This window comes from Eublepharis macularius, chromosome 2, assembly GCF_028583425.1.
Source record: "Eublepharis macularius isolate TG4126 chromosome 2, MPM_Emac_v1.0, whole genome shotgun sequence".
NCBI lineage: Eukaryota > Metazoa > Chordata > Lepidosauria > Squamata > Eublepharidae > Eublepharis > Eublepharis macularius.
The window spans coordinates 147,933,835-147,951,213 of NC_072791.1; the positions used below are offsets into that span (position 1 = coordinate 147,933,835).

At 43.6% G+C, this 17,379-nt stretch overlaps 2 protein-coding genes across 11 annotated transcripts in view; one reads left to right on the top strand and one right to left on the bottom strand.

The window, feature by feature from the left end:
* Positions 1-10,981, top strand: part of PITPNM1 (phosphatidylinositol transfer protein membrane associated 1) — a 30,091-nt gene extending 19,110 nt beyond the window's left edge. Inside the window, exons 16-24 of the mRNA XM_054970552.1 lie at positions 44-196; positions 1,800-1,948; positions 2,504-2,614; positions 4,370-4,486; positions 6,060-6,208; positions 6,931-7,080; positions 7,380-7,563; positions 7,721-7,849; positions 8,017-10,981. Coding sequence (XP_054826527.1) covers positions 44-196; positions 1,800-1,948; positions 2,504-2,614; positions 4,370-4,486; positions 6,060-6,208; positions 6,931-7,080; positions 7,380-7,563; positions 7,721-7,849; positions 8,017-8,265 — 1,391 coding nt within the window. The 3' untranslated portion in view covers positions 8,266-10,981. The remainder of the gene's footprint in view (positions 1-43; positions 197-1,799; positions 1,949-2,503; positions 2,615-4,369; positions 4,487-6,059; positions 6,209-6,930; positions 7,081-7,379; positions 7,564-7,720; positions 7,850-8,016) is intronic.
* A 793-nt stretch (positions 10,982-11,774) lies between these two features.
* Positions 11,775-17,379, bottom strand: part of LOC129323815 (B-lymphocyte antigen CD20-like) — a 31,960-nt gene continuing 26,355 nt past the window's right edge. For 2 of the 10 annotated variants that reach the window (XR_008596488.1, XR_008596491.1), the window contains 3 exons: positions 15,261-15,431; positions 13,574-13,669; positions 11,775-12,473 (listed from right to left, as the gene is read on the bottom strand). Coding sequence is in view for 6 of the 10 variants with exons in the window: in XM_054970546.1 (XP_054826521.1) it covers positions 12,393-12,473; positions 13,574-13,669 (177 nt within the window). In the remaining 4 variants the exon portion in view is untranslated. Of the gene's footprint in view, positions 12,474-13,475; positions 13,670-15,260; positions 15,432-17,379 lie in introns of all 10 variants that reach the window. The other 8 variants (XM_054970550.1, XM_054970545.1, XR_008596490.1 and 5 more) reach the window with 7 other exon arrangements.

Below are 17,379 nucleotides of genomic sequence, written 5' to 3' on the forward strand. Positions count from 1 at the left end.
GGATGTTGAGTAATATCTCTGCTTACCTGTCTCCTTGGCTTAGCTGAGTCTGTACAAGCTCACTCTGCCCTCTTCTTGGATGATCTGGAGCTTGTGACACCGCCTACCCCAACCGGTGCTTTTGGTGGCTTCTGGAAAGGGAATGAACCATCTTCCAGCGAAGTCCCTGTAGCTAGCACCAGTGAAGTTGTCAAAAGTGAGTACCCCATTTCCTGTTTCTTTCCTTTGCCCTCTTCCATACTGCCACATTTCAGGTCTGCCCCCCTGTATCTGCTGTTCATCCCGTACTATCTGTGGGTGATAGGATATGCTGTCATATGAGACCATTTATGCTGTCTTACCCAGCTTGGGCAGGATGTTGAGGTCAGAAGTTTTCTCTTAATGGTTTTTAAATCAATGCTTTCATTTAAAATGAACATTAGTTATTAATCACAGCAGTAGAGTACAGCATGTGTGTTTTATGTGTTCATGTGTTGAAGTACTAGTAAATCTGTTGCTCAGAAGGTTACAAATAATCTGAGGAGGCTTCTTTCCTGTCTCCCTTGTATCTTAAACATTGGCATTTAAAGCTGGGTCTCTGCTGTCAGCAGTGCAAGAAGTATTCAGCAGTCCTTCTTGTGTACATCAATGGCCAGTTTAGACAGAAATCCAAACAATGATGCTCCTGTTTGTGAAGTCAAAGGAGTTCATTTTGTCAGGGTTGAATGCTTTTTATACTGCCAAGAAAATGTGTGCTCTTTGACTTGCAAGGCCCAATTCCATAGCTTGGGCACATTGTGCTCCTTTTTGTTGCTTTCAGAAATTGTTCTGGATTGGAGGGCTTTCCCAGTCTATTGGCTGTGGGGAAGCCCTCCAATCCAGAACACATTCTGAAAGTGACAAAAAGGAGCACAGTGTGCCCATTTAGTGTGAGCCATACTAATTATCCCAGCTGCCATACAGTAGCAAGAAACCTCATGCTTCAGTCTCATTGAAGTAAATGAAATGAAAGGAGCCTAATGGTGTGCTCGACAGTAGCCAAAAACTGGATAGTTAAGCAGTCTGTTTAGGTTGCCTTGTATGGTTTGCAGGGAAGCATGGGTGGGCACAAAAGGATTAAAAGGTTTTAGGGACTGAGAACCAAGAACTGTTGTCATTGGTTGCTTGTCCCCTTTGGGGGCTATGTGTGCAATTATGCCTTTGTTGAGAAGGTGGGCAGGGTCAAGTGCTGTGGAATGAAATGGGATATTTTTTTGTGTAGTACTGTAGTTACATGTGCTAGTCACAGTTCTATTCGAACAGGTATTGCTCTGCACAGTTGTTTCTAGAAAAGGGGAAGTGCAAATACACAGTATGTTGTTTCCCCCAATCGTAATTCTTTCCTTGGCTCTGGGGTCTAAATGGAAGGAACCATCATATCGTAATTAGTTTCAGTATCATGGTTGTGCCATTAGTGGCGGTATGGGACCCTGATTTCTTTTTGCTGCATTTTTAATTTCTCTTTATTATCCTGGATCTCATCCGGGAATTCCTTTTTGTAGATTAAATTTACTGCCTGTTAATTAAGCTGTTACGTACTTTTTCTCTAAACTATAAATGATTAGTTGCATATGTTGCTGATTCCCTGTTAATGCTTGCATTATTTTGCATGATGTGTCTGAAAACCAGGAGAATGTGGGAATTGTTTACTAGTTAGAAAAAATAGAGTTAATGCAATAGGATTCATGTAATTGAATAGTTTGTCACAGCTGCAAGGGGAGGAAAAGAAGGCATGGGCATCATAGGCACATGTAATAAATTGCTCTTCCCTTCCTCTCTAGTTCTGGAGCGTTGGTGGGGTGCTAAACGCATTGACTACTCCCTCTATTGCCCAGAGGCACTGACAGCCTTTCCCACCATTACCCTACCTCACCTCTTCCATGCCAGCTACTGGGAAAGTGCTGATGTAGCTGCCTTCATCCTGCGCCAGGTACGAGAGCCGCTACCTGTGAGATGTAGGAGAGAAGTGCCTCTATCCCAGGAATGGTTGCGTGTAGACAGGGAGCTGGCAGATGAACAAGAAGTTTTGGGAGGCGGCCCTAGCTCAGGCAGGTGAATGCAAGAAAAGCTGTGGAGGATGAGTTTTGAACAGACAGCATTGGCAGTAGGTGAATGTAAGCGCGTGAGAAATTTGGAGGGAGACTTGGATTTTGAGGAGTTTGATTTCCTTTTTGCTCAGCTGGAGAGCAATCCTGAGTCTGTCAGGGGCTCCTAACAGCACTGAGCAGTCATTTGTTTTTTGATAGAATACAAAAGAGAGTGTAATTCTGTGTACTAGGGACATAGACTTCTGATTCATAAAAATAACAGCAATCAAAAGGCCTAGCTAGGGGAATTGCCTTGTGCAGTTCTGAGGGAGATATAAGCAGGATGGAAGGAGTTGGGGAATTTCTCCCTTTAATCTATTGGGTGCATAAATGGATGTAGTTGAAAATGTGGAACGTTGCCTGCAAATGTGCCTGGCACTGAGATGTTTCTGCTGCAGGTTATTGAGACAGAGCAGCCCCAAGTGACAGAGAATGAGGAGAGTTCCATTTACAGCCCAGCATTTCCTCGTGAAAAATGGCAGCGCAAGCGCACACAAGTAAAAATCCGGGTAAGCAGCTCTGTCACCATAGTGGCTTCTTTGTATCTTATATGTGGAATATGGACTCTTACTTGGACCTAGGAACTAAGACTTAGGGCAGCGGGCCTGGGCTGATCCTAGTCCTTTCCAAAAAATAACTTAAGGGCAGACTCACAGATACTATGTTCTCATCATGTCTACTTTTGCTAATTCTTTATCCTTTCTGTGCTATCCTTTCTGTGCATGCTCAAATATTCTGGATTGGATCTAGCAGAACATTTCCATTGATGGAAGGGTGTGCGTGTGTGTATGTTTGCCAGTTTCCCATCTCCCATGGCAGATTTCTGTTTATCACATCGTTCTATCCTGCAGGGGGGAGGAATTCCCTGTCCCCCAGGAGCAGCATTTTAAGGAACTTAGGGTGGGAGCTATCACACTTCACTGACAGAAATCCTTCTGTCAGCAGTAATTTCCAGTGGGATTCACAACTCTGATTTCTGTCAGATGTAACTGTTGCCATTTTAATTCATTAACCACACTGAACATAACCATGTTGTTTGCAAATTGTGTTTGGAGAAAAAGGTTTATGCTTTCTTGGTGGAGAATTTATTATGGGGGGATTACTTCATTAGCTCATGCTTGCATGAGTGCATGCCTGATTTGTCCTGCTGATAGATGATTTCCTTCTCTACACTAGTGTGCACATTTAAGGGCACCATCTTTGGGTTCTAGGGAATTAAGTTGCAGCAGTTGCCTTTCTGATGGGATAGAACTAGATGGCTGTGGGTATCCTAAAGGGGACTTGTTACAAAAAGGGCATGGCACTTTCTCAAGACTGCATTGTCATAGCGCTCAATTGAGGGTTTTAATGGCTGTTTAGAATAACATTATGATAACATTTGATTTATATACCGCTCTTCAGGACTACTTAATGCCACACTCAGAGCAGTTTACAAAGTGTATTATTATTATCCTCACAACCTGTGAAGATAATCACCCTGTGAGGAGGGTGCGGCTGAGAGCTATGATTAACCCAAGGTCAGCCAGCTGGCTTCAAGAGGAGGAGTGAGGAATCATACCCAGTTCTCCAGATTAGAGTCCTGATGCTCTTAACCACTACACCAAACTGGCTCTTTGAGAGGCACTTTCAAAATGTCAGGACTTCTTGAATTAAACTTCCCCCAGTTTTCTTGTGGTTACAGTAATGTTGAAGGTATGACATTTGGCTCAGAGAACAAGGACGTCTGATGCAGTGTCAAGACTTTGGGGCTCTTGTCCTCTTTCAGGGAGATGATTGCTACTTTCTCCTGTAGAATAAAGCAAGGGGTGTTTTTTTTAAAAAAAAAACAACAGTGATTTTGACACAGAAATCTTAACATGAGGTAAGGCATCTGTGTAATTTTTCTATGGTTGCTGATTCTACAAAAACACCCCTATGTAGCCAAATATAGAAACAACTATGAGGTAAGGTATTGTTAGTCTCTAATGGGGGAAAAAAGTTCTGCTGCTGTATTTCTGATATACCACGTTGGCATGTTTTTCTGTGAACAGATAGGCACAGACTGGTTACAGTGATCCTCACTGTTTGGTGAGTTCTCTGTACAACCCCTCCCCCACCAAGCATGTAAACTCTGAGAGTTTCCCCACCCCAAATAGGAGTTGGAATAGTTACATTCTCTAGCTGGCTCTGTTGCTGTAGTTCTGTGACCAGATCCAGTTCCTATGTTTTACTTTTCCCTCTTATAAAGCAAGGATAATAAATGCTGCTGACCTCTTGCTTTCCAGAATGTCACAGCGAACCACCGGGCCAGTGATGTCATGGTGTGTGAGGGACATCCCCAGGTCCTCAGTGGACGCTTCATGTATGGGCCACTGGATGTGGTGACTTTAACTGGGGAGAAGGTAATCATGGTGGGGTGGTGGAAAATGGGGCTGGTGTGGATCTGAGCAAGCAGCACTGTTTGCCATGAACTCTTCTCATTCCAGGTAGATATCTAAACTCTGCACACAAGTCCCTTCTGAAAATAGCAATTGCACAAAGAATGAAGCCAGGCAATATGACTGCAGGGCTCCTTAAGTGAACTTTCTGCTGCATAGAAGAGTTACTGTCAGGGCCAGAAAAGAAGGGGCTTTGTGGGGCTAAAGAGAAGGATAGGAATGAACAGGCTGAACAGGAGATGAAGTGCTATCAAGGGGAGCAGCGAGCTGATGAAGCGACTGGCATCAGAACTGATTTTGAGTTAGTTGTGAGTCAAAGTAATAGAGTTGGAAAGTAACCATAGAAGCCATCTAGTCCAGCTCTGTGGTCAATACAGGAAATTCAGAGCTAGAGTATTCCCAACTGATGGCTGTCCAACCTCTGCTTGAGGGGTCCAGTGAGGGAGAGGCCTTTGCATAGCTGATCATTTCCATTGTTAAGCTGCTCTTACAAAGGAATTTTCTTGTAACATTCAACTGAAATCTCTCCTTCCATACCTTAAGTCCATTAGAGTTAGCCTTGCCCTCTGGAGCACTAGAGAACAAGTCTTTGCCCCTCTTCCACGTGATAGTCCTCCAGGTACTTGAAGACTGATTTTGAAGAGCATGAACATGTCTCCCATTAGTCTTCCCTTCTTCAGGCAAAATATATTCAGTCTGTGCTTTGTTCTTTTATCTGGGGGGCCAAAACAGTTAGCCAAGACTCAGTGTTAAGAGGGCCTCTTGTAGAACTTCTCTCACTCCCCAGAGCTTCTCCACCTGCCAGCTTCCCACTTCCTTCGGTATTTCAGAACTGTGCTGAGGATCTCCAGCAGGACAGCAGAACAGATCAGAGGCAAAAACTAGAGTATCCTTGGAAATGAGAATTGGGGAGAAGAATAGAAATAGGTCCGGGGGGCGGGGGGACAAATGAGCTACAAGTTCACAGTGAAAATGGAGCAGACATAGATGGCAGGAGGCATCACAAATGGAGGAGACCAGGAATATAAGTTGGGGGTTTAGGAAGGATAAAAAAGAGGAGGACAAAGAGTATGCATTTTCACAATAGACTAAGAAATGTTGAGAAGGGGGTATAGAGGAAGACAGTTATGAACAGGACTTTAACCAGGTTCAGAATTAAGGGGAAAAACACACCTTTTCCTCTGTAGTTGTAACACCACATTGGGACTCTAAGCAGTTTTGCTCAGGGACAAGGCATTAAACATTTTATTTTACTTCATTTATACTCCACTTTTCTCTCCAATGGGGACCCAAAGTAGTTGACATCGCTCTTCATTTCCCCCCCAACAACAGCTCTGTGAGAATAGGGTAGACTGAAATTGTGTGACTGGCCCAAGGTAATCCAGCAAGCTTCCATGGCAGACCAAGGAATTGAACCTGGGTCTCCCAGATTCTAATCTATCACTCTGGCCACTATACCACAGACTGTAATACCCTTTATCTCAGTGAGAGGCACATGCAACAGTGTAACAGTTCTGACTTTGATCTCTTGTCACAGGTGGATATTTACATCATGGCACAGCCACTCTCGGGAAAATGGATGCACTATGGCACGGAGGTGACAAGTGGCAGTGGGAGACTCTCTTATACCCTTCCTGAGGAAAAGATGCTGGGCATTGGCATGTACCCTGTCCGTATGGTAGTCAGGTGAGCATGTGAACCCTCTCCTGCAGCTGCTGTTTCAGCAGCCTCCTCTGGGCATGGCATGCTCTTTTCTGGTTTACCTGTGCAACAGAATGAAGTTGGAAATGAAGCAGCGAAATGTTAAGGGGGTGGAATGGACAGTACCATTTTTGAGTGAGGGTGTAGAATTACATTTTTCTGAGTTCTCATACATTAATTCCCTCTAAGTGCAAAACCAGTACAGCATGTAAAAGGCCGAGTGAGCTACCTTTCTCCCTCTGAGTTATTATATGGAATAATTGAGTTATTATATGGAATAACAACATTCCCCCACTCCCTCACATTCACAATGAGTATAATGTGGTGCAACCCATTCTTCCTCCTCAGAATTCTCATTCTGCTGCATTCATACATCATATCTTATTGATCTAGAGACTGTGAGACCCCTGTTGTGAGTGGACATTTCTATTGCCAGCCAGTTCAGTTAGTGTTTGTTGACCAGAAACATAGTTCAAATGCAATTCTTGTATTCTTGTATACCATCTTCAGGGATAGCCTTTGTAGTATGTTTTGTGCTAATAAGGAAGAACTGAATTGAGTGGCGTACTCCTTTCATTGGTTTTCTTAAGCTGCTTAGGGGATGCTCTTGCTGCATGCTGCTGATTCAGAGAAGGTGGGGAGACCTGATGGTGGGCTGGTATGGACAGATGTTGTGATGGGCAGTTCCATTTTACTTCTTTCCCCAGGGGTGATCACACCTATGCTGAATGCTTTCTGACTGTGGTAGCCAAATCCACTCCTTGTGTAGTCTTCAGTATTGATGGCTCCTTCACAGCTAGTGTCTCCATTATGGGCAGTGATCCTAAGGTGCGCGCTGGTGCTGTTGACGTTGTGAGGCAAGTAATGGCATTGCTAGCATCCCAAGGGCACATATGCACCCATGGTTGGGCATAGAATGTTGGACAACATGGCCCGATCCTGCAAGGGTGGTTCTTACTATTTATTTATTTAAAATATTTTAATTTTAAAAATACTTTTAATTTTATTTTAACATGAACGAAAAAGCAATATCCATGAATGTTCTGGATTATCTCACTTTGTCAACATCTTTCCCAGCCCAATGGTCTAGCTGCAGTCATGTTCCCATGAATCAGCAGACCCAGATCTCTAAATTATCTCTTCTTTCCTCTTTTAGGCACTGGCAGGACTCTGGTTACATGATCATCTATGTAACTGGACGCCCAGACATGCAGAAGCATCGTGTGGTGGCATGGCTTACGCAGCATAACTTCCCTCATGGCATTGTCTCTTTCTGTGATGGCCTCACCCATGACCCTCTGCGCCAGAAAGCTGTTTTTCTACAAGGCCTGCAGCAGGAGGTATGTGAGGATTCTCCTGCGGCCATGCGCATGGTTTGTTTGGGAAATATTCTAGCACAGTTGGGAGTGGCGCATATGGAAGAAACTAAAATAGCAGTGTAGGGAAGTGGTAAGTGGGAGAGAAGACATCACAGGTATTTTCATCCTTTTATCACAGGCAGAGGTTAACATCATGGCTGGTTATGGATCCACCAAGGATATCTCTGTCTACAACTCCTTAGGACTCCCTCCAGCTCAAATTTACATTGTGGGCAGGGCTGTGAAAAAACTGCAAAGCCAGTGCCAGGTACAGAATCTTCTATACTGGGGCACACCGCTCAGGTTCAGTTGTGTCTTGTGGGCTGAGAGGTTGGCTACGGTGTTGACCAAATTGTGGCTCATCAGGGGGGTGAATTAGAGCAAGCTTAAAGGTCACAGCAAAATTCAGCAGCTCTCTCATCTCTCTTGTGGCAGTTCCTATCAGATGGCTACGTTGCACACCTTGCTCAGCTGGAAGCGGCATCTCTCGCTCACTCGCCCAAGGGAACAACAAGACCCACATTGGGCAAAGGCAGTTATGGATGTCCTGCTCCTGTCGACTTCCTGCGCAAGCAGAGCCAACTGTTGCGCTCACGAGGGCAGAGCCAGGCAGAGGGCTCAGGGAATGCTCAGCCCCGAAACAAGACCCGCAGTGTCAGCCTCAAGCTGGATAGTGAGGAGTAAGCCTCTGTGGGGAAAGGCCCTGCATTGTCTCAGTTACAGCAGCTGGTGCCAGGACTGGGTCTGTGAAAGGAAGGAACCAGGAACACCAGACACAGAGAAAGAGGATGAAAGAAACCCCTCTGCCTAGCAGAGGCTGCAAGTTGGCAAACAGTGCCATTTGGACTTGGAGAAACTTCTACATAACCCTAGAGGTTCCTTTTGTCATAAGTCCAACTTCCTGCTGTTCTGTTTGTGGTCCCCTTTGACCCACAGCTCAGCCAACATCCCTCAATCACTTCAGGAGACCCTGACTTAAACTGTGTTACTTTGATTGTGAATTGACTGTTTGCAGTCTCCCCTTTTCTGGTTTTTAAGGGCTGGGGTGTGTGTATATTTCAATCTCCCAATCTGATGCTAGGTGAGGCAGTAGCGTGTCCTGCCCCTACCCCCCTGTCTTCCAGGTCTTCCTATTTCTGTCTGTGGTTTAAGCAGGGGTGGGTGGTTATTGAAACACAACCTGCAGGGGGTTTGTCCCTTCTCTGGCCTCCAACCCGTGGTCCAATCCTCAGCCAAGTCCTGCCTGTGCCCCACCCCGGTCTTTGGATGTCTGCATGATACCACCCTCCTATGCATATATTGTGTCTGATGTGAGAGCACAGGTTATTCAGGACCAAGGAGGAATCTCTACTCTCTTTGGACATGGAAGAAACTCAGCAGAGGGCTTAATATTTATTTAATTCGGTCAAAACTGCTGAGAGGTTGGGGAGTAGAATCCTCTTTTGAAGGATTTGCAAGGATTTTACATTATCTTCAAATGTATTATAAAACCTGGGTGGGTGGGGGAAATGAAATGGTTTTAAGTAGTGAATATATGTGTCTCAGAGCACCAGTTAAGAAGTGGATGAGTCTTCTCATTCTAGAACCCATTGTAGATGCTAACATTGGCTGCACATTTCTATAAAAGGTATAAAGCTGCACTTCTTAGCAGTGGGTTTGACAGGGATCCTCTAGATGGTCTCCAAGCTGCAGAAAGGAGCATAGACTGGAATTAGTCAGGAGGTGCTGGGTCAAGGTATTTTGCTGCCCCCCTATCAGCTGCACCCTCCCCACTACTGTCTGGGAGCAGCAATGCCAGTACCTCCAGGGCTTGGCTCAAACCTGGCTGAGGTTGGATGGTGTTGGTCTGGGAGGTGGTGATGACATCTGGCATCCCAGCCAGAGGGGAAAGCAGCAGCAGATATAGGAGAAGTATGGTGCAGGCTGGGTGAAGCAGCAATGTGCAGGGAAAAGTAGTTCTGGGCCCAAGGAAGGCTGAGGAAAGCGGTAGTAGCAGGCAGAGCCAGACAAGAGGGAGGTAAATTGACTTGGGAAGCAGAGGCAAAGAACATAGCAGAGGGGTAAGGAAGAATGAGAAACACAATCTAGTTACTTATTTCTAGAAACCTAGTGGTGGTCTTTGAATCCAGTGAACTGGGTAAGTGATCCCTGTTAGCCCAAGTTTCAGAAATCGAACCTAAAAATGATTTTTTAAAAAAACAAACAAACAGAAGGGGTACAAACATGCAGCAGCAAAAAAGCGTGTATGCACACCACACACCCTGTTTTCATGGTTGCAGTGATACAACTAAAGTTAACAACAATGTCGGTGCTGTGTCTATAATTGTACTATAGACTGGTTTAAGAGCCACTGTTCTACAATGTCAAAGTGACTTGCATGGTGTTATACAAGTTCTTCACATCTGCCACTTTGAAAGTGGCCCTTGGTGTTGAATCCAGTTGTGTATTCACAGCCCATGTGTTTTGCTACAAGCCACTACTGAAGTAATATTTTGTTTTTTATTCATAAACTTTGTATTCATTACAAAATATAACAGAGTTCTGTCTACAGAAAAATAAGGTAGCAAGATAAGAAGAGAGAGCCTTATACTTGAAAATAACATGGCCACCCTCCATCTTGGATTTTTCATTCCAGATCATGATGAACACCTCTATAAAAGTATCTAAAATGCTCATTAATGTTACAGCGCACTTTGATAGTTTCTGTGATCTTGCTGTATGAAACTCAGTGAGGTTGAGGCACTCGGATATACTGCAGAGCCTAGAGCCAACAGTTGTGCTCTAAACAAAATCATTGTTTGGTCTGCAGGCAGCAGAGTTATGGATCTGACCCCATTAGCAGTAGCCTGTGCACAGCATGCTCTTCATTCAGAAAGGATGTACTTTTCTCAGTGGCAAAGCAATCTGTTAGCTACTGTGAGCTGTATACCCCACCTAACAGACTACAAAGTTCACACTTCACCCTGGTTTACACTGTCCCCATCTCTAAGCAGACGTGGATGGCAGAGGGCAAATACAAGAATCCTGTCATGTTCCAGCAATAACAGAAACAATTGTCAGTTGCCAAGGAAAATAAAAAGGAATGAGATCTAGTTTTCAAAAAGGAGAATCAAAGAAGATTGCTGCATAATGAAAAAATCCATGCCCAGCCTGCAGTGCTCCTGCCTCTACTGAAACATCACTGACAAGACCAGAGTAGGGCTTCAGTGGTCTGTTCAGTGAGCAGCATGGTGGTTAGTATATAATGGCTGGAGTCTGTGGCCCATGTAAGCTCATGGAATTAAGTGTTACTGCACAAATCCACAGCTTTTTGAGGAGCACAGACAGGCTACGGGAAAAGGACAGCAGTCAATCTGTTGCAGAGCTTTGGATTATTATTTGTTTAATATAATCAGGTGCTTTACAAAAAATTAAAAAGAAACTTGCACCCCTTGACAGCTTCTTATATCAAGAAAAGCCTGGGATGCTACTTGGAATCCAACAAAAGGCCAGGAGTGGCAGCATAACAAGATAATTTTGTTTTACTGGGTGGTGGTAGGGAGTCATTGCAAATCGTAACGTTTGCATCCTACGTGCAATAGCAACATCTATTTGTAGTTCAGGTAACTATTTCTAGATTTTGGGGTAGACGACTGATGGATGACATTTGTAAATTATGTATTGCATATCAAAACCTGGCACAAAGGAAATTAGCCTAGTTAATAGAACTGAGTGTGTTACGATACTATATTGGTACAAAAATACAATGCACTTGAAAACTGGGTCTGATTGTTAGTAGTTTGGGGTTGCTGCCAGCCTGTTCCTGTATGCTTCACACTAAGTTCAGTGGGGCTTACTTGTGAGTCAACATGGCTCATGACACAATTTTGGTCATATTCATGTTTTTCATTCCTCTGTATATACATCCCCACGTCTGCTGTCCAGCCCAGCATCCCACCACAACTCAATGCATTTTTAACTCCAGTTCCAATCCCCAAAATTTAGCTGTTATGGATGATACACTACTTTGCAATCTTCGCCTCTTACGTGAATTTGGAACGATGACAGTCTTCTGGGAAAGAGCAGAGAGAGAACTTGGAGCCCATTTTACAGTTTCAAAATAGGCAAATAACACCTGAGTTGTGTATTTTTAGCTGGTCTTATGTCCCAAATTGGTGTAGTTTTAAAGGACAGAGATACAACTGTTATGTTGGTACTGGATGCAGGCTGTCCAGTGTGCATCCAAATGCAACTAGGCTCTTTCGTACCTATCCTTTGAACTTCCGACTGCACAGGGAAGTGAAGCACGCGTAACAATATATGTAGAGAGTTACAGACTACTGTGCTCATTCTTAATTGTGATTGGATTTTGTTTCCATCACCCTTACACAGTATACTTACTGGTGCCTCAGCGCAGTTCAGAGAGTAGTTTCAGGAGATTCTGACTGTCTCCAGAAAAGAAGTTCAAATGTCATGTAACTCAGGCTTGATTAATAAGGTTGCTAGTTTTGTTAGCTGGCCGTGCTCTTCAGTCCTTCGCAGTAGGCTGGTGCACAGAAATTAAGGTGACGTTTTCTCCGTTCCTGCATGTGAAAAAGAGAGAGGCAGCCACTCACAGAAGAGCTGCCCTGATCTAGCCTTGGATGGGGAACCATGTAAGCCATGTGATGCTATGTGAGCCTGCAGCCAGGGTTGTGAGCAGGAGGCCTTTTCCGAAAGCTAAAGTCCCAGTGATCACTTGCGTGGGAAAGGAAGCCAGGGCTGGACTGAGTCAAGTTCTTATAAATTCTTACTTTTTTGTTCCTCTGATGAAATACGGTGGTGGTGGATTGCTAGATCCATTTCCAGACTGTAGTTGTGTCAGCAATACAAGGTTTTGTTCTGTGTTGTCTGTCTCTGATTTGTTCTTTTTTCTGAAAGAAAACAACAAACTTCTCAAACTCTTCTATCCTGTTTCTTCTCTGAGTGCCTGAATGGTCATTTATAAGCCCAGTATGTGCCCAACCAAAGGCTGCATGCAGACATACCCCAGGGCAAGCCTGCCTTTCCTGCAGCTACCAACCCCCTCCCATTTCCCTCCTGGACCTCCACTCTTGCCACATCTCCCATTTCAGTTCATTTAGGGCACCTCTGTAAGTCCATTTTCCTCCCATCATATTAAAAAGTATTTTCACAGGCTTTCACATCAGCCTTATATTGCAAATATAAAATTGGTTCACAGCCCGAATCCTCATTTGTATTACAAATGCCTCGTCCTAACTTCTGCATTAATAACAATTAGGTTTTAACAGAAATTTTAGTCCAACATGTCTGCCTGCCTGCTTTCTCCCTGGCAGAGCTAATAGTAGTATTGGGGGAGATGGCTGTGGATCAGGGAAATCACATGGGCAGCAGGGTTAAATATCTAGCCTTCAGTGTGGTGTAGTGGTTACACTTAATATGTCAGACTTGGCCTTGGATGACCCAAATTCAATTCCCTGTTCAGCTTATGACTCTCACTGCATGACTTTGGGCTATTCACTCACTCTTACATTGGCCTGCCTTGCAGGCTTCTTGTCAGAATACAACAGGAAAAGAAGAAAGCATGTATACTGTCCTAAGTCTCCCTAATGGAGCAAATAAAGGCTCGTTACATGTACGCAGTCATGCGATATTGCAGATATCGAGGAGGAAATGGCAATGTGGGAACAAGCCTGATGGTCCCACAGACAAGGTTGGAGCAAATATGATCCAACAACCTTACTGAGGCTAAACAGATCTGCATCTGGTCCATGCCCTGCATATGAGAGACATCCCCCCCACCATGGGAACTCTATGCATGGTGCCTTGAGTTCCATGATATAGAAAAGTTGTGATATAAATATAATACATGTATATTGGGGGCCTTGAATATTTTCTGCATATATCCTATATACCTTTTATGTTCTGTAAACTGCTTAGCATATGACCAGTGCACAACAAATGTAAGATAAAACAGCACCCGCCAACATTATCTGTTTGGTTATGTTTTTACTTCTGTCATGAGCTTCTGGATCCTTACTGAGGCAAGAGTTTCAAAAGCAGTTCCACACTGGAGGGAAGAGAAGATCAGCATCATGCATAAAATGCCCTGTAACTCAAAAAGATATTCATAATTTTAATTTTTAAAAAAGAGTTGTTTTCTGACTATTTAGAGTAGAAGGGGTGGAAAAGAGGCTTGTGCAAGAGAGCACAAAATGGGAAAGTAGGAGTTCAGCCACCTTCAAAGGCTTACAAGCAGCAGGGTATGCCTATCCTTAAGCATAGAACCTTAGCAATGAAATTAGTTATACATTCACATGATTCTAAATAAAGAAATTGGTAAATTATGGGAAACACAACAATGCCCCACAGACTGGAAAAGCTCAGTCTACATTCCAATTCCGAAAAAAGGGGATGCCAAAGAGTGCAGCAACTATTGGACCATTGCATTTATTTCCCACTACAGCAAAGATTCTTACCATACATGGAATGAGAAACGTCAGATAAGCAAACTGGATTCAGGAAAGGAAGAGGCACTAGAAATCACACTGCAAATTTACAATGGCAAATAGAGCATACCAGGGAATTTCAGAAGAAAATCAGCCTATGTTCTCTCAGCTCCACTCACCTCACAGGGTGATTGTTGTGGGGATAATAACATACTTTGTAAACCACTCTGAGTGGGCGTTAAGTTGTCCTGAAGGGCAGTATATAAATCAAATGTTTATAGGTTACAGCAAAGTTTTTGACTGTGTGGATCATGGAAAGATATGGATGGTGTTAAAAGAAATGGGTGTGCCACAACGTCTGATTATTTTGATGCTCAGCCTGTACTCTGGATATGAGGCTACTGTTAGGACAGAATATGGGGAAACAGAATGGTTTCCAATTGGTAAATGTGTCAGACAAGGATGCATATTATCTCTCTATCTGTTCAACCTCCATACAGAGCATATCATAAGGAAAGCTGGATTAGGCATATAAGAAGGTGGAATGAAAATTGGTGGAAGGAACATTAACAGTTTGAAATATGCAAATGACTCCATGTTACTGGCAGAAAACAGTGAAACTTGAAATGACTACTAATCTGATGAAGGTTAAAGAAGAAAGTGCCAAAGCAGGATTGCGGCTGAACATCAAGAAGACCAAAGTAATGACTACTGAAGAATTACACAGTTTTAAAGCTGACAATGACGAAATTCAAAAAGAGTCCAGTAGCACCTTTAAGACTAACTAATTTTATTGTAGCATAAGCTTTCGAGAATCACAGTTCTCCTTGTCAGATGCATGGAGGGCCAAAAGAAACTGGTCAGATATAGAAGAGAGGGGAGGGCGGGGTAGATGCAAACATCTCCATCTGATATGCAGATGCAAACAGCTCCTTCTGATATGGAGATCAGTTTGCTTCTGTAAAGGTTCAGAGGGGTTAGCCATGTTAGTCTGTAGTAGCAAAATCAAAAAGAGTCCAGCAGCACCTCCAAGACCAACCAATTCCACTGCAGCACACGCCTTCGAGAGCTGTGGTTCTCTTTCAATATCATTAAGTGAACTGGACTTGGAAAAACCACTCACTGAGGGTGCATAAGCAAGTTAGAAAATGTGTGTATGTGGGTCAGTTCATGAGGTCCACACATACCTTTTCATGGAAATGTTACTTTGCCTACTCACTCTGTATGTGAACAGGCATGGGAACAACAAACCTGGCTGCCATTGAAAGGTCTTGTGTTGTTTGTAGGCTTAAGCAAAGCTGATATGGGTTTTATACCATATTGGTAGAGTCACACTAAGGTCAAGGAGATCTCAATTGGCTTGGATCATTCTCCATACCAAACTCAAACACTGGGCACCCCATGAATCATCCTGCAGGTTTTCTACATCAAAGAAAATAATCTGGATGAATCCATATAAGAGAGAGAGAGAGAGAGAATCCAGGAATTTACAATTTCAAATGCCTTAATGGATCTGCAATAGTCTGTAGCAGGGATGATTCCGTTACAGGGTAAAGAAACAATATATTTGGGTGAAAGGCCACTAAGTCTCAAATATAGGAAATAAACTTTGAACATTCTACCAAATCAAATATTATAAAACCTATTCCAACTAATGCACCAAGACCACTGAAGACGTTGAACATGTGGCTAGCTGCTGCCTGGAAAAGAGAGAAAGATGCACTTAGTGTGGGAAAAGAGGTGCTGAGACCTGAAGTCTGCCTGAGAGCTTTATACTTGCTATTTTAAACCCCTCTGGAAACATTTCTGCTGCTCCACATGGAAGTATTGTGTGCATGTGCAGCAGCAGAAAGAAGAAAACTTTCCTTCCCCACATTGTTTCTGCACAGGGAAAAAAGCTTGGGAGAAAGGCAAGCCAATCCTTGAGGCGATGTGTGTCTGTGCAGAGCACGGGTTAGCTCCATGCAGAACTCGTAAAAGAAGTAACATGTGGAGGCCATCTAAAAGGCCATAGGGTAGCAGCAGGGAGTAACCTTATGGGGGAATGCATGGGATAAAAGATGGGAGACATCTCCTCATTACTGTCTAGCTCAGGGGCCTCCAACCTTTTGCAGACTGTGGACACCTTTGCAAGAGGGTGGTGGACACAGCAAAAAAAAAATGGCTGCAGCAGAAGGCAATGTCAAACACTGAATTGCTGCCACAGGATGGGAAGCCAACCTCAAAATGTCAGGAAGTGAGGTTATGTATAATGCTAATAGTAACATTTCAACATATCAGACAGAAGATCTGCTTAATGGAATGCCTTTTAAAAGGAATGTATTGTTTAAAAGTATTTTCTTGCATACACACAGCTGACACCTTCAGTCATGAAGTGAAGCTCTGTGTGCTGTGGTGGCTGTTGTTGCCAAAGCAATTTTTAAAAAACTGCTCGGCCAATCAAATCTCCAATGACCAACAGACACCCTGCTGGGCAAAAGCCCTACTAACCAAAACACTTTCTAAAAACACTTGGTGGGCATCAGGATAAGTATTGACAGGTGCCATAGTGCCCATGTGCACACAATTGGGGAGCCCTGGTCTAGCTACTTAAGACCAGAGCCAGCTGAATAAATCCCTCTTTCTCCATAGTAAAAATAACAGCCAATGGCTGGCAAGGGGCATGAATTGAGGAGGGGATTTTTAGAAGAGGAAGGTCAACACTGTCCTTTTCCTCAGGTTTCAGAGGGGGACAAACCAGAACATTAGAAAGACAGAGAAGTCAGGACATTTGTTTACTCTTTACTCTTTACTGCCCTAAACTATCCTTTGATGTGTAGATTGCTAATTTCAGGACTTCCTCCTCTGACATCCTTTTCTTCCTCTCTTTGTCACCCAACTATCTCTCTTCTTCATCTTGTACCATCGACACAGAACTTGTCCTGCAATCCATTCCCATCCTTAGACTAGATAGACTAGATCTCTCCTCTTTCCTGTCAGAGTATGGCGTTCCTATAATAAAGAACTCTCATTTTTTTCTGTACCGAAGATAAGTGTAAGTTTGTTATTTTCTCTCTCACACACACACCAGCCAGGAAGCTCCAACACCCATCATGTTCTTCCATGCAATGATGCTGTTCTGCTGCTAGTTTGTGCAGTGCTCAATCTGTTTATATGTATTTTAATAGGAATGATGCCATGCCAGCAGCATATCACTTCCACCAAATATAGGAAGTGACATCATATCACCTGCATGACACTGAGACAACATTCTAGGATTTGGGCAAAACTAACACCATGGAGTTTTGCCCAAATCATAGAGCATCACCTTTACATCATGCCTATTACATAATGTCACTTGTGGGTATTTGCTGGAAATGATGTCACACCA